This window comes from Neofelis nebulosa, chromosome 9, assembly GCF_028018385.1.
Source record: "Neofelis nebulosa isolate mNeoNeb1 chromosome 9, mNeoNeb1.pri, whole genome shotgun sequence".
Taxonomy (NCBI): domain Eukaryota; kingdom Metazoa; phylum Chordata; class Mammalia; order Carnivora; family Felidae; genus Neofelis; species Neofelis nebulosa.
Window position 1 is genome coordinate 118,560,752 of NC_080790.1, and position 15,345 is coordinate 118,576,096.

A 15,345-nucleotide genomic window follows, 5' to 3' on the forward strand; every position below is an offset into this window, starting at 1 on the left:
TTCCCTACCAAAGTGAGACATTTGTTACCATTGATGAACCTACATTGCAGGACTCCCATTTTATAGGTAAATCCATGAGACCCATAGAACGGAAGTGGCTCTGCCCCAGCCCATGTGGCTGGAACATGGCAGGGCCAGGACAGAAACCTGAATGTCTCTGCTCCTTTGTCAGTGCTTCCCGAGAGCAATGCCGTGTCTTGTTCACCAATGTCCCTAACCCCAGGCACTCTTAATGTTGAATGAGTGAGCAAGTGTCTAAGTGTGTGAGTGAGTAAGAGAGTAAGTGTGAGAGCAGGCCCATGTGTGAGCACGCGAATGCATGACAAAAGTCATTCCTCAACCTCGTGGCCATGAGAGCTACATGGCTACATACTCTGGCCATCCTGGGGGCCCGCCCACGTGAGATCTGGCCATCTGAGCACTATTGTTTCCCCCAGGAGAACAGTCTCAAGTCCGGGAAGGGGGCAGCTGCCATGATCCCAGGCCCACAGACGGTGGCCACGGAAATCCGTTCTCTTTCTCCGGTAAGTGGCTAGGGCCAGCTCAGGCTAGGGTACTCTGTGCTGAGAACGTGGACACAGGTCCCCAGGTGGCCCACAGCAAGTACAGCATAGAGCCCAGTAGGCTGCCCTCTTAAGTACAGCGCCAGGAAACTGGCTCCTTTTCAGGTGCCCACAGGGCTCCCTTGTATCCACCGGAGTCTCATCTGTTGCCTCCACCCCCCCCCCCCCACATATGCACACCAGAGGGCACTGCAGCGTGAGGGTGAAGCAGCCCCTCTCCTTGGTGGCGCCTGTGATGTGACCGCTCTTTTGCATCTGCTCTCCTTACTGGCCAGGGGAAAGAGGGACTAGGAGCGCAGAGGCTTGCACTCTGGATGTGGCTGCCAGTGACTGAGTCTGTCACCATGAGGTCTCTCGCATCTCCTGCATTCTCAAGTCTGTCCTTCTCATTGTCTAGCCCCTGAGACTGCGTGTTCCTGGCTGTGACAGGGTGGGAGCTTGGGAGGGCTCTGTCTCCAGCCTGGATCCCCCGTTCATTCTTTTAAGATACCAGGATTCTTGAATTCTGGGGTCTTGTTAGGATTCTGGGCCTCAGGAATCTCAGGTTCTGGGAATCTGAGATTCAGTGGTTGCGAGTTTCATGGATCTAGCATTCTAAAGATTCCAGTGTTCCTGAATTCTTAAAGTCAGTGGTTTGAAGCATCTTGGCTTCCAAACTTCACCTTTGTGGGGCCCCCTTGATTCACTCCCCCCACCCCCACCCTGCAGAGCCCAGTATCCTTACCTGAACCCTGGGGTGGGGGGTGGTTATATTCTGCAGATCATCGGGAAAGATGTCCTCACCAGCACCTACGGCGCCACCGCGGAAACCCTCTCCACCTCCACCACCACCCATGTTACCAAAGTGAGTAGCAGCAGGGTGCCATATGCCCCCAGCCTGGCTGTGGGGCTGGGGAAGGTCATTGCCATTGCTGTGCCTTGTAATGTGGACAGAGAAGACCTGTAGCGTTCCTAGTTTCTGGAATGCTCTGTGCTTTTTTCTGTACTATGGGTTGTCCTAGGCACAGACCCTGCCCTTCAACATCGACAGCCAGGCTGGGTTGGGGGGCAAGACCATCTCACTGGAAGTAATTCTGAGCCATGGCATTTGCACCTTATAGAACTTAAGTGCTGGCAGGATTTAGAAGAGGCGACGTAAGGAAGCCTCAAAGAGTGAAGAGGAGTCTTCTGGAAAGAGTAGGGTTTGTGCAGGGTCTTAGAAGGCCAGGTAGGACTTGTGAGGGAGGAGAAGACAGATGCAGACATTCTAAACAGTGCAGAAAATGGGAGCAGAGACTGCGCATTTGCTTATTTGTTCACTGAGCAGATGTTAGTGAGCATTATCTGTACACCAGCCTCTTGCTAGGGTGCAAGTGGTGCACGACTGTGGGAACAGCGGAAGTGATCTCTATCAGGGAGTAGTAGCACGTAGGGGGCATCACTGTGAGGAACTGGGGTGGGGGGGGACTCGAAGCAGGTGAAGCACAATGGAGACAAATGAGACAAATCCCAGGACAAATGTGACTGTGAAGGGTCTGAGGCTAAGAGCCATTGGAACACTGTCAAGGTTTTTTAACTGGGGAGTGACCCAGGGCAAAGGGGTTTAAGGGGAGGAGATTAGATCCAGCAGGATGTATAGGTAGACAAGGGAGAGAAGAGAGAGAGGCATGGAGAGACTAGGGATGGGGAGCCTGGACCAGGGTATGAGTTGCAATGGGGAAAGGAAGAGGCAAGGGCCACAGGAGGGAGTCATTCCCCATGTGTCAGCTGTGACTCAGCCACCGAGCTGAGGCTGAAGACAGGCAGGCCAGCATATCTGTGCCCAAATAGCCGGGAGGAAGGTAGGAGGGGGCCCGGGCCAGAGATGGAGGCCTGGAGGAGAGAGGCCAGGGAGCCAGGTTGAGGTGGAGGTTCTGCTGAGTCATCCAAAGGAGAAGTCTGGTGGGTCCCACTGGCCCTCCTGCACACACACTGTCCCGGCCCTGCTTGCTCCTGTGCAGGAAGGACTCAGCACTTTTGCATGTTCCCCAGAAAATATCCACTCTCACTGAGAGCATTTGTGAGCGATGTTGACTTTCCCTGAAAGTTTTGTGGGAAGGTTTTCCGTCACCTACCCCACTGCATACTGCTCAGAAAACTCTTCTTCCTCAAGTTCCTCCTGGCCCTGCCAGTTAGGGAGCCCCCTTCTTTCTGTCTGCTCCTGGCTCTTGCTGGGATTTCCCTCCACTACCACCCTCTTTAATATGCCAGGCAATTTTGTCCTTCCCCATCTTCTACTTCAAAACTTGCACCCAAACCCCGCCCTTTCAGGAAACAGTGGAGGTTGTAAGTATCACCCACACAGTTTTCTCTTGGAGTACTGTTCGAAGTCATTCAAGATAGAACCTTGTCACCATTCACATTTCATTCATGTGTTCATTCAACCAGTCTGCATTTAGCACCTGCCTTGGTCAGATTGGACAGGGGAGTGGGGGAGGAGGGGACACAGAATTGAACAAAATACAGCCCCTGCCCTCAAGGCCAGGTCACACACACAAGGTCACCCCAAGGTAGAGAGCCCCAGAACCACAAGAGAGATACAGACTTGGTGCTCAGGGAGTACCAAGGTGGGAGGGTGGCAGGGTCACCAGCAAGGGTCAGGGAGACGGCACTTGAGCTGGGCTTGGAAGACCTAGAGAGGGAGGTTTGGTAGTTAGGGGAGTGTGGTGGCAGGGGGCAAGACGTGCAGCCTAAAGTCCCAAAACCAGAAGAGGGAGCCAGGAGAGAAGGTGACTGCTGGTTCCAGCCTTGCCCTTGAGGGATGCCTTGGATGGGCCTCCTGTCATGCCCAGCAGGCCCCAGGGCTGACCTTGCCACCCTCTCCCACTCTGCAGACTGTGAAAGGGGGGTTTTCTGAGACGAGGATCGAGAAGCGAATCATCATCACTGGGGATGAAGATGTTGATCAAGACCAGGTATGGGGACGGGGGACATTGTTCCCAGTGGCTCTGCCCAGCGCCCAGTCCCTCCCATATTGGGTTACCCACGGGCAGCTGCCCTTGTGGGCAGAGATGATGTCCACTTCGGGCTGACCCTATTCAGACAAGAAGCCCTAAAGGAATGGATGTAGAATGAGGGCCAGAAGGAGCCAGAAGACCTGAGCTCTGGTCTCTAACTATTCAACCACTGCCCTCCCTGAGCCTCCATTTCCATGACTGTACACTAAGGGGCTTGTTGGTCTTCATGGTCTGTCTCGTATTCGATATCCTATGGTTCCTCACTTTGTTGCTCTTTTCTCCCAGGCCCTGGCTTTGGCCATCAAGGAGGCCAAACTGCAGCATCCTGACATGCTGGTAACCAAAGCTGTCGTATACAGAGAAACAGACCCGTCCCCGGAGGAGAGGGACAGGAAGCCACAGGTAAGCCTTCTGAGGCTCCGCAGCCATGAGAGGGAGGAGGAAACAATGTCCAGATCTTCTGAGGGTCATTTCCATCTGAGAGCCCATCAGGTGGCTTGGTCCCTAACACAGCTTTCATGCCCCATGTTCCTGGTCTGTGGCTCAAAGGAGAGACGTGGCTCCCCCAAATACCACAAATCAGTGGGGGACAAGGGGGGGGGGAATGCTGGTTCCTTGGTTTCTTAGGTGTTTCAGGCCCCCGACCCAGAAAAGTAAATCCAGAAGCAGTAAAAACAGGGAGATGGGGGTTGATGGCAGGTACTGAGGTGGGACAGCTGGAAGCAAGCATAGCCTCACTGGCCATTACCTAGAAATTTGAAGCCAGAAAAAGTCCCCTCAGGCCCAGTACCGCCGCCTTGTCCCTGAGTCTCTGCGTCCATCACAGGTCACTGGATGTTGCTAAGGGGGATATAATGACCAGAGTCCTCGATCCCATCTGTTTTGCTCGATTGCAAACCCCTGACTTCTCAGGCCACCTTGGGCCAGAAATTTACTTTTCTGTTTCCTTATGGGCGGACCTTCATCAGTGCCTTGCTGAACAAGAGAAATGTACTTTTCTGTTTCTTTATGGACGGACCTTCACCAGTGCCTTGCTGAACAAGAGGAAGGAGATGGGCACTGCAGCAGATAGGGCTTTTATCAGCCTACATTGGGTTGGGGGAGGGGGGTTCAGGTCCCACTGGAAATCCACTGAATGTTATCAGACCCATAAAACAAAATCTCACAGACATTGAGTTGAGTGGTATGTAATATGATTCTATTCACAAGAAGTCCAGAAGTGATAAAAAATCAGAATAGTGGTCAGTTCTGGGACTGACAGTTCTGGTATTGACAGGGAGGAGTCACAAGGGAATCTTTGGGGGTGCTAGAAATGTCAGCACCCTCTTTCCTGATGAATGAAACTGTGTTTTCTAGAGAAATACAAGAATGTGGATCACCACCCCCTTCATGCCAGAAGAAAAAGCACTGAAACATTTTCCTGCCACTTTGAAAGGCTGCCAGACCATGGTCTAGACTGTGCTGTCCAACAGAACTCTCTGCAATGATGGATATGTTTTCCTTGTACTATTCAACACACATGGCTGTGAGCACTTGAAATTGGCTAATCTGAAATCAGATGTGCTTTAAGGGTAAAATGCATATAGGATTTTGAAGATTTAATGAGAAAAAAATGCAGAATAGCTCAATAATGTTTATATTGATTACCTGTTCAAATGATAATGTTTGGATATATTGGGTTAAGTAAAATATATTATGAAAATTAATTCCCCCTGTTTCTTTTCCTCTTTTTAGGGTAATTTAAAATTTAGAATTTTAGAATTTTAATTTAGAAATTAAAAAATTTCTATCTAGAAGATTTTAGGAAACTAGAAACATCTAGAAAATTTAGAAACTATCGTCTAGAAAATTTTAAATTCCATTCAGGGCTCTCATTCTATTTCTATTGGACAGCACTGCTCTAGAAGTGTAAGCTGGTCATGGGCGGAGCCTACCTCCCAGCCTTCCTCAGACTTTCATGCAAATTGTCACTCTTATCCCCTTGGTTGTCCAATTATTCTTGCTCTGCATCCCCCACATCTCAGGGTGGTAGCGTAGGACACTTGCCACGCTGGTCCTGAGCTGACAGCGTCACCTGGGGAATACAGGTGCTAGAGAACTGTTGTCTCGGTACCTGGGTGGCTCAGTCAGTTAAGGCGTCTGACTCTTGATCTCAGCTCAGGTCTTGATCTCAGGGTCGTGACTTCAAGCCCCATGTTGGGCTCCATGCTGGACATGGAACCTGCTTAAAAAAGAAAAGAGAAGAGAAGAGAAAAGAAAAAAAGAACTGTTGCCATAAAGTCTGATTTAGAAGGGCTGGACCGGACCTGGGAATCTTTATTTATACCCTGGTCTTTAGGAAGTCCATGAGCAGCCTAATGCAAAGAATTCTGTGCTGGGAATCCGGAGACCTGGCTCCAATCCCAGCCATCCCCTCGTGGGCACTCACTTTCCTCACTTGCAAAATGAAGAGATGGGGCTAGCCCTTTCCCATCAGGGTCTTCTGCTGGTTTGTATGCTTTCCTAGAGTATCTGTCGTGCGTTTCTCATACTTTTTCCTTTCCCTGTCTGTTCCTTCCCATCTTTCCCGGCGCCTTTCCAGCGGGTCCCCCAGGCTCCTGCCTTCCCATTTGCCTGGGCCACTCAGAGCTCTGGTCCCTGCCTCCATGTCCTGACCACCTCCCGCCCCCCCTCCACCCCACTATGGAGCTTTTGATGTCTGCCCACTTGGCGGTCTCGTTTGTCCTCCTCACCTCTCTTGTAGTTCTTCCTTTGATGCCATTGTCCATGCACCACCATTCTCTGTCTCTCCTTCTGTCTCTCTCCCCGCTTTTCTCTCCTTTCACTCTCTTCCTCTCTCTCTCCCTCTCTCTCTCCTCCTTTTTCTTCCTCTCTCTCCCTCCCTCTGTCCCCCCCAAACCTTCTCTCACCTCTCCTTCTTGGATCCTTCTGTAAAGGTCACCTTGTTCATGTTGCTCTGAAGGAGACAGAAGTTTCTCCCTTGTCTTTTCGCCCACATGCTTTACCACTAGTTACTGCCAAGTAGGAACCACCTTTGACCCCTAATATAGTCAGACTCATTCTGGGGGAGAGGTCTTCTCTGAATTTGAAAACTCTTTTTAAGGTGTTTGAACTATATTGGTTTGATGGATGGATGCATCTTGGTATCCAAGGAAAGATCTGGAATCCTGCAAACCTGGATTCAGATCTCAGCCCTGCCTGGTATTAGCCATTTGACTTTCAGCAAATTATTTATCTCAGCAGTTCCCTCATCATCTAGTTGTCAGCAACAATAAGCACAATAATAACAGTTGCTAAAATTTATGGAGCGCTTGTGCTGTTCTAGGCACCAGGTTATGCCCCTGATATAAGTATTGTCAGCTGCTCATTCATCTCACAAATGAGAAAATGGAGGCTCTCAGATGTTAGGTGACCTGCTCACAGCCATGGGGCATGATTACAGAGTCAAACTTCGTCTGTAAGACTCCAGAGCCCCCTGTGGTCTTAACCTCCTTAACCTCCTTCTCAGGGTATCTGTCTCATAGGGTTAGTGACATCATACATATACATTAGTTAGCACCATGCCTGGCACATAGTAAGTGCTCAGGAAAAGCTAATTATGACTATTATTACTATTAACTCAAAGTAAGCCAACAAAATGCTGTATATTTGGATTCTGATGTAATAAACCGAGAAGAATAAATTATAATATCACATTGTTCAGATGTCCCTGCCACTTCTGAAGTGTCTGGGCTTTTGAAGACATCTCACATCGTGTTTACACTGAGCTGTGGGACTTAAATCGCAGCCTACCACTATAAAAAATAAAAATTTCCTCAGGTAGTTAGCAGAATTGAGTAGAAAGAACATACCCAGGCTTTGGAGGCAGAAACTCCTGGCTAGCAGTGGTTCCAGAGGAACCTCCCTGGTGTCCCTCCCTCAGTTTCGTTATCTACAAAATGAAGTTAATCTATAAATTGGAGCTGCTGTAATAATTAAACAACATCTGTGAGTGTCTTAGTTCAGGCTGCTGTAACACAATACCATATACTGGGTGGCTTAAACAAAACAATACACATTTATTTCTCCCAATTATGGGGGCTGGGAAGCCCAAGGTCAAGGTGCTGGCCACTTCAGTTCCTGGGGCGAACGCTTTTCCTGGTTTACAGATGGCTATCTTCTCTATATACCTTCACATGGTGGAGAGCAGAGAGAGAGGGAGAGAGGATCTCTCGTGTGCATCTTTTTATAAGATAACATGTGAGGTTTCCACCCTTATGACCTGATTACCTCCCAGAGACCTCCACTTCCAAATCCTTACACTGAAAAGTAAGGCTTCAACATCTGAATTTTGGTGGGGGGAGGACACACAAATATTCAGTCCATAGCAGTGACACACAAGGACAGTGTCTCACACACAGAAGGTGCTCAGCAGTGTGAACCTGCATCCTTATATTTTGCCACATTCAGGGATTGATGAGCCCCGAGAAAGTCAGACCATAAGCTTTTGCTAGCAGCCTGGTGCACAAGGCCCTATCTCCACACAGGCATCCATCTTGCTGGTCTTCAGCCTCTCTTCCCTCCCTGAACCCTCCAGAAACATTTGTTCAGACTCCAGTGGACTCTTGGCCTTCCTGTTCCTCCTCTTTAAAGTTCTTGCTGTGAGTGTGGAAAGCACACCCGTCTCACACAGGGTCTTTTCTCTCCCTGCAATTCACAGTCCTGATGTGAGGCTTCTGCTCCATCTTCTACTGGCCCACCTCCTTCAGACAGGGCCTGTCTCCTCAACACTGCCAGCAAGAGGGCAGCCTCCACCCAGCGTCCTTACCTTTAAGATTTTGATTAAATGGGAGAAAAAAATTGACCTATTTCAAAGCAGGAGTCTTGTGTTCTAGTCTCATTTCTGCCACCAACTCACTAAGACATTGAACCCTCTGGGTCTCAGTTTTCCCATATGTCACATAAGCCGCGAAGGATTTTGTTTATATGGCTGCATTAGCACGTGACCATACATGAGTGGCGAAGGGCAGGAATGATACTCCACCTGTTAAACGGTTTTGGGTAGTTGCTGTGTGCCACGCACAGTGCTGAGCATTGAAAGACAAAGATAAGTAAAAGGCAGCCATTGCCCTCAAGGAGATCAAAATAGAGTGTGGCTAAGTTAGCAACAACAATAGAAATAATAAGAACAGTCAGTGTTTGTTCAGCACTTCCTATTTGCTAACGCTTGTTTCGAATCCTCCCTATAACTGCATGAGGAAGCACCCGTTTTGCAGGGGAGCACCTGAGGCCTAAAGAAGTTAAGAAACTCACCCAAGATTGCAGAGCTCATAGGCCATGGAATGGGATTTGAACTCAGGCAGTCTGATTGCAGAGCCCACGCCCTTCACCACAAAATTTTGGAGTCAAACTTGAGTTGGAATCCAGACTCCAATTTCTTTATTTAAATACTTCTCCCTGGGGTTTAATCCTCAGGACACACAGGCCCATGGAGACCAGAGAGGAAAACCAAAGAACATCTACAATCGCAACTAAATGTTTCTTAGAATGGGAGAAGGTAGGAAGAAAAGGTGAATCGCGTGTGATCTGAGCTTCTTAGTGTTAAAGGAAACTTGGACAGATTTCCAGACGGAAGAGAAAGATACCACCTTCCCAGAAACAAACAAGCAAACACACATGGGCTCCGGAGTCAGACAGATGTGGGTGCAGGTCTCAGCTGCCACTTACAAGCTGTGTGGCCTTGGACAAGTCACTGTATCTTCCTGAGCCATAATAAAGGGCATACAGGAAAGGCAGCTGAAACAACCCCTTGCCACATATCTAAAGATGAGTGACCAAAAGTTACTAATATTTTTTTATCCTCCTCCTCTGTGTCCCTTTCCCTCCCTCCCTCTGGCTGTAGGAATCCTGACCTCTGTGAAGAGATGCTGGCGTTTCTGGTCCAACCCAAGCCAGAGAACCGTCAAGAAGGGGCCTTCATTCTGGATTCTCCGACTCAACACCGAAGTCCCAGCTGTGACGTGCTGTCACCGAAGAGGGACTGGGAAAGGAAAAGCATATATATATAGATATATATAGATATAGATATATATACAGGAAACACCGCGTCCTTGCACTGCTGCTGGGGCTGGCCGAGCAGTCGGCCAACAGCAACAACCAACATCTGAACGCCTACATTTCCTTTGCAGACACATTGAAGAATTGGTGGGACTTTTCAGGAAAAAAAAAAAAATTATGACAATAATCTCTTGCTCCCCCTGTCAAAGCCCCATGGAACGCCAGAAGCAAGCCAGACCACAATGATTGTAGGAGTCCAACACGACCCTGGTTCTGCACGTTACACTGAGCAGACAAGCATTCCATTTGTCCTGCGGCGTGTTGCCCACTCCAATGCAAAGGAAACACTTCTGCAGCAAAGCAAGAGAAGTCGCAGCAGCAAGACAGCCACCGTCAACCATTTGCCGAGAAAGAAAGAAACCCACCCCCCCCACACAACCCCCACTCGGAAAGGAGGAAGAACACTGGATTGTTATTTTTTGGGTCTTGACACTGGGCTGCAAAATCCACCTTCCTTTCTTCCACCTTCCCTCCCCCTGACTCACGCGTCTTATGGTCATTTCTGTCTCGGCTGTCTCCTCCCCCTCCCCCCCACTGCGTCCCCGCCCTCCCCCCCCCCCCCCCCACCTCCCTCTGTCTCCTGGTCCTGCTAAGGGCCACTGCAGATGACTCTGGTTTGAAACAAGAAAAAGAAAAGAAAGCAAGAACAGAAAACCCAGCCACAGGAAGGGGAAGTAGACATTTTATGTTTATGGGTTCTCATTGAAGGTGCAGCTTGTAGGAAATGTGTATGGATGTGCTTTTAAGTTATGTATATTACATATAACAGGAAACAAATATTAAAATAAACAGTGCTGGTAAGTATGAAGCTGACATTTTAAAATTATAATTATCCGACTGTGATTGATGTATCCCAAGGTTCTTAGATCTCCCTGAACCGGCCCAGCCAAGGAGACCAGGACTCTGGCTGTGGGTTGCTCACAGTAGGAGCTGACGGTTCGGTGTAGTAATACAGTGTGTGGTATTTGTAATTGGTTGATTGGTGGGGAGGGGTGGGGTCCCCAGATGGAGGGGCAGGGGTTTGGCAAGAAGGAAGAAACACAGATGTAGTCCAAGATGCCTTCTCCCCTCGGGCAGTAGCCACCAGGGCCTGGTCTATGCTCAGGTGTGGGGTCCAGAGTTAGGATTCTGCTACCTCCCTAGGGAAATTGCTTCAGTTTTCAGTCTTCTCTCTCTTTTTTTTTTTTTTGGCCACATGTCTTTTCCCTGACCACATTGTGACATCTGACTCCCCATCCAGAGGGAGGTGATGCCCCTGGCCGCTGCAGAGGATGGTGGCTTTAATTTGGCTGTCTGGAGAGTCTCAGCTCACTCGTATCCTCTGCCATTCCACATTCATTCTCTTCCTTCTGGGCCAAAGCAGCCATAGAGACCATGAACACAGGGCAGGCCCTGATAGGTCAAAACTGCATTTCCAAAGGCTTTGCTTGCCCCTGAATAAGCTGAGGGTGAAAGGTGTTGTTGCTCAAAGGCTCCATCCATGTATAAGACGCTGGCTTCAGAAACCTCCCCTTCAGCCAGCATCTGAGCTCTGAGCCTGTATCCTCGGAGTCCCCCAAATTGCCTCCAGATCACAGAAGCTCTTGGAGAAAGTCCCATCAAAAGCTTGGCATTGACCTCTGGCACACATGGTCTTTCCCAGGCTTGCCTGCCATGAGCTGCTTCTCTGAGTCACGGAGTCTTCTTTGGAGGAAATGTGTCCCCACTACACTTTAATTTCTCAGTCCCATCTTATCTCCTCAGTCCCACCACTAAAGCAGTCATTAAATTCATTCAACAAATATTTTATTTATTGAGTACCTACATGTGCCAGGCAGTATCCTTGGGCTGAAGGAGAGAATATGGGGGAGGGGAGGGACCCGGAAGTCCTCTGAGCCAGCCTTACATCTTCAATCATGGCTTGCCCCTCTGAGATTCCCACATTCTCTCCGAGTATTGGCCATTGCCCAGCGATACCCCCCAGAGGGCCCAGGCTTACTTACCAGTTACCCCAGTGACTTATGTGCTTAGTTTGCTAAGCTGGTGCTGACCTGAGGCAGGACAGGAAACCAGAACAGCGTTTGTCTCTGTGGGCAAAAATGGGACAGAGAGCAGGCAGGGAGAGTCCTGCACCTGGGGCTCAGCTGGCAGATTCAGCCACATCCTGCCAGGAGCAAGGCTGGTGGCCCGCTCCAACTTCCCCTGAGTGCGACAGCTCACTTTCCACGCACGAGGTTCTTTTTACCATCCTGGTGGAGAAGCCACAGAACCTTCCCTCCCCGCACCGCCACCCGCCCCCCCCACACACACACCTTGAGAGCTCCCATTCTTTCTGGGCCATGAGCCAGAGTGGCTCCACCCTCCCTGGGCCACCTGGAATTTGGCTCAGGCACCCCTGCCAGGCGTCATGACCACACTGGTCACACCATGGAGGGAGAATATTGTTCTGGGTTCTACACCTCATTATAAGCCCCTGAATGTGTGGTTTCAGGGCAGGGATGAAGTGACCAGATTTAGCTTGTGGGCCGGCCAGGGTTTGTGGAGATCTCCATCCCATGGATGATGTGACCTTCCTTCCATGGAGAGGCAGGCAGTGCCACCAGGGAGGAGGGGAGCTGCAAAGCTAAAATCTAGGGCACTGTTTCCTCCCCATCCTCCTCTTCATAGGGAATATAGATGTTTGTCTTGTCTGCCTTCAACCTACTTTTCTTTTTTTCCTTTTTACATTTCTCATCGTTTCTGTGCTGCCTTTCCACCCAGGAGACCATGTAGCAGAGTGGAAAATGTCCTGGAGGGTATCCTGGCTCAGCCATGTGACATTGGACTAGTCCCATCCCACCCCCATCCCCTTTTGGGCCTCAGTTTCCCCACTTACAAATGAGCAGGATAAACCAGAGGCTCTCCAGGGGCTTTTCCCAGTCTGCTGTCATACAGATCTTCATTTTCTCTTATTTTGCTTTCTCGGGATCTTTTCCATCTGAGGGTACAGGAAGTGCCAGGACCTGTTTTCAGTTTTTGAATCCTGCAAGCACATTCCAAGACTGGCCTGCAATTGCATGAGCAACATCACTCTAAATAATTTTTTTTTTCAAAAGCACCTTACCAACCAACTGCGATGCTGTCCTGTTCCTTTTTACTCACACCCCTCCCTCCCCTCTCGTCCCGCGCTCCCCCACCTCAGTGCTCTGTGCTGTATGCGTGTGCTCTCTGTTCTTGTATACTCAATAAAAGTGAAATAAATGTGTTTGATGCTGAACCACAAACTGTCTTGGCATCTCTCTCTCCCTCTCTCTCTCTTCCTCTCTCTCTCTCTCTCTTTCTGTCTCTGACCTTGGCTACAGGTACAAGTTGGCATTGTGGGAAGGGCTAAAACTAGGATGGAGAAATCCCAACCTTGAACACTTTCATTCAACACATTTGCCGTTTCCAGTGTGGCCCATGTCTTGGGTTAAGCTCTGCAGGCACAACAGCAAATAAGACAACATTCCTGGCCTCCAGGAACGCTCATGCTAGTAGAGTGCAGGAAACAGATAACACAACAGTCAAGCAGTCAGAGACAATTCCAGAGTGATTAGCACCGGGAAGGAAATGCACAGAGGAAGGAGATGGTTGCTGAGGGAGACCACTTTAAGTAAGGTGGCCAGTTATGGCCCCCCTGCAGAAGAGCTGCATGAAGAGAAACGTCCAGTAAGGTGAGGACCTTGGGCGAGAACATGCTAGGCAGAAGGAAAAAGCACGTGGGCCCCAGGATGAAGAGGGGCTTGGTGTGTGGAGGAACAGCATGACCCATCCTCTTTTGAAAGAAGACCACCTGCATTGGGATCTCTTCCTATAATCCTTCTCCGTGGGAGCCTAGCAGATAACATATACACCAGTCCCGAGCTTCAGCCTTTGCCCACCGCCATACATGTTGCCATATCCCTATATGTGCCACCATCCCATTATCGACTTCTTTCTTTAAACTGACTCTATAAATGTGTATGTAAAGGAAATGATATTACTTCATAAATGGAAAACTAGCATCACTTGCCAAAGAAATGAGGTCTTCATAAAAATAAATGCAAAAATATAAAATTAAAAACCCATAATTTATGTAAAACTTAAACTCACTCCTTGGACTGCCTGAGTTGCATGTACCACACTTTCCTTTTTACTCTACTAGGTGACTCACCCCAGACCACCTTTCTTTATTGCCCAAAATCTTACAAGTGAGAACCACTGATAATAATTGGATGCATTTTGCATGGTGCCATTTTGCCCCCACCCCCACCCCAGGGAACATTTAGCAATGTCTGAAGACATTTCTGGTTGACACAACTGAGGGGGGTTACTGGCATCTAGTGGGTAGAGAATAGGGATGCTCTTAAACATCCTACAATGCACAGGACAGCTCCCACAACAAAGAATTATCTGGTCTGAAATGTCAATAGTACCAAAGATGAAAACCCTGATTTGGATGGAGATGTGACCCACAAGGTGGGATTCCAGGGCCACCATCTGTAGCTTCCATGCCCATAATTCAGTGCCCTGGAGTGTCTGAGAAAACAGTGAGCTCAGCTGGAATGGGGAGCTCTGAGACCAGACTGTGGAGCTCAGCACCTAACACTGGGAATAAGGAAGCTTAGAGAGGGAGCTGAGCTTCTTCGTGCAGGAAATGGAACTGACACAACAGGCTGAGATTGACATGCATGACTGTGACTGATGAAGGCCATCTCTGGTTAATCCTGTAGCATCTTACTGTGATTAACCATGACCTCAAGGCCCAGTCTAGTCTGTAACCCACTAAGAGATGAGTTTCGACTGAGACAGATTGGCATGTCCAGCTGTCACTGAGGAAGCATGACAGGCTAGCTAAGCAGCAGCAGTACAGGGACAAGAATAGCCAGTCAGACCTTGGTTTGCATCCTAGCTCTGCCACTCTCCAGCTGTGTAACCTCTCTGAGCCTCAGTTTTCTCTTCTGTAAGTTGGGAATACTAATACCTACTTACTAGGGTTAATGTAAGGCTTAGAAGTCACATAAGAATGGCCTGCCCTATGGATTTTGGACTACCTAGCCAGCCCGCACAAGCATATAAGCCAATTCTTTGCAATCAATCTCTTAATATATATCTCCTATTGGTTCTGCCTCTTTGGTTGAACCCTGATACAACCACGCAGCACAGAGCTAGGCCCCCAAATAGAATCCATTTATTAATACTATAGTTAATTAAACTTGATCTATATCTACATCTTCATCTGTATGTATATCTAGTTACATATCCAGCTGAGACTTTGTGCCTGGCGCTTCCTACTCCGTTCCAGGGAAACAACAGAGACTAAGACTGTCGTTGCCTGCACCGCCTGAGGATACTGGGCGATTATGGCTGGAGGGATCCATGTGGTGGCTACTGTGGCTGAGACTGGTTCCTCTTCACGCTGGGGGCTGGATTTCTGACAATCTGACAATCTCCTCTAGGGCCGAGTGTGGTTGGAAGCTGAAACTGGGTGATAATGGGCCAGAGGTGATACTCAGGTAGATACTGGCTGACCTGGACCACTCCTGAGCATCAGATTGTGGCTACTAGGCAGTCATAATCTTGACCCCAGCTTCAGCAACAATGACTGAGACCAAAGGACCAGTGCTGGTGGATGTGTTTCTGGAGCAGGATATGCATAGTTTGGTGAAAGTTGTTACCCATGGCTCAGGAGCTGAAACGTGTAACTGAAAGTGGCAAAAGACGACATTTGATGG

General features: G+C 49.0%; 1 protein-coding gene across 16 annotated transcripts in view; it reads left to right on the forward strand.

The window, feature by feature from the left end:
• The window catches only part of EPB41L1 (erythrocyte membrane protein band 4.1 like 1), a 55,766-nt gene extending 42,890 nt beyond the window's left edge, over window positions 1–12,876 (forward strand). For 2 of the 16 annotated variants that reach the window (XM_058685479.1, XM_058685477.1), the window contains 5 exons: window positions 438–524; window positions 1,324–1,407; window positions 3,416–3,496; window positions 3,824–3,940; window positions 4,895–5,067. In XM_058685479.1, coding sequence (XP_058541462.1) covers window positions 438–524; window positions 1,324–1,407; window positions 3,416–3,496; window positions 3,824–3,940; window positions 4,895–4,993 — 468 coding nt within the window. In that variant the 3' untranslated portion in view covers window positions 4,994–5,067. Of the gene's footprint in view, window positions 1–437; window positions 525–1,323; window positions 1,408–3,415; window positions 3,497–3,823; window positions 3,941–4,894; window positions 5,093–9,419 lie in introns of those variants that run through there. The other 14 variants (XM_058685488.1, XM_058685486.1, XM_058685481.1 and 11 more) reach the window with 13 other exon arrangements.
• Window positions 12,877–15,345: the final 2,469 nt, after the last annotated feature.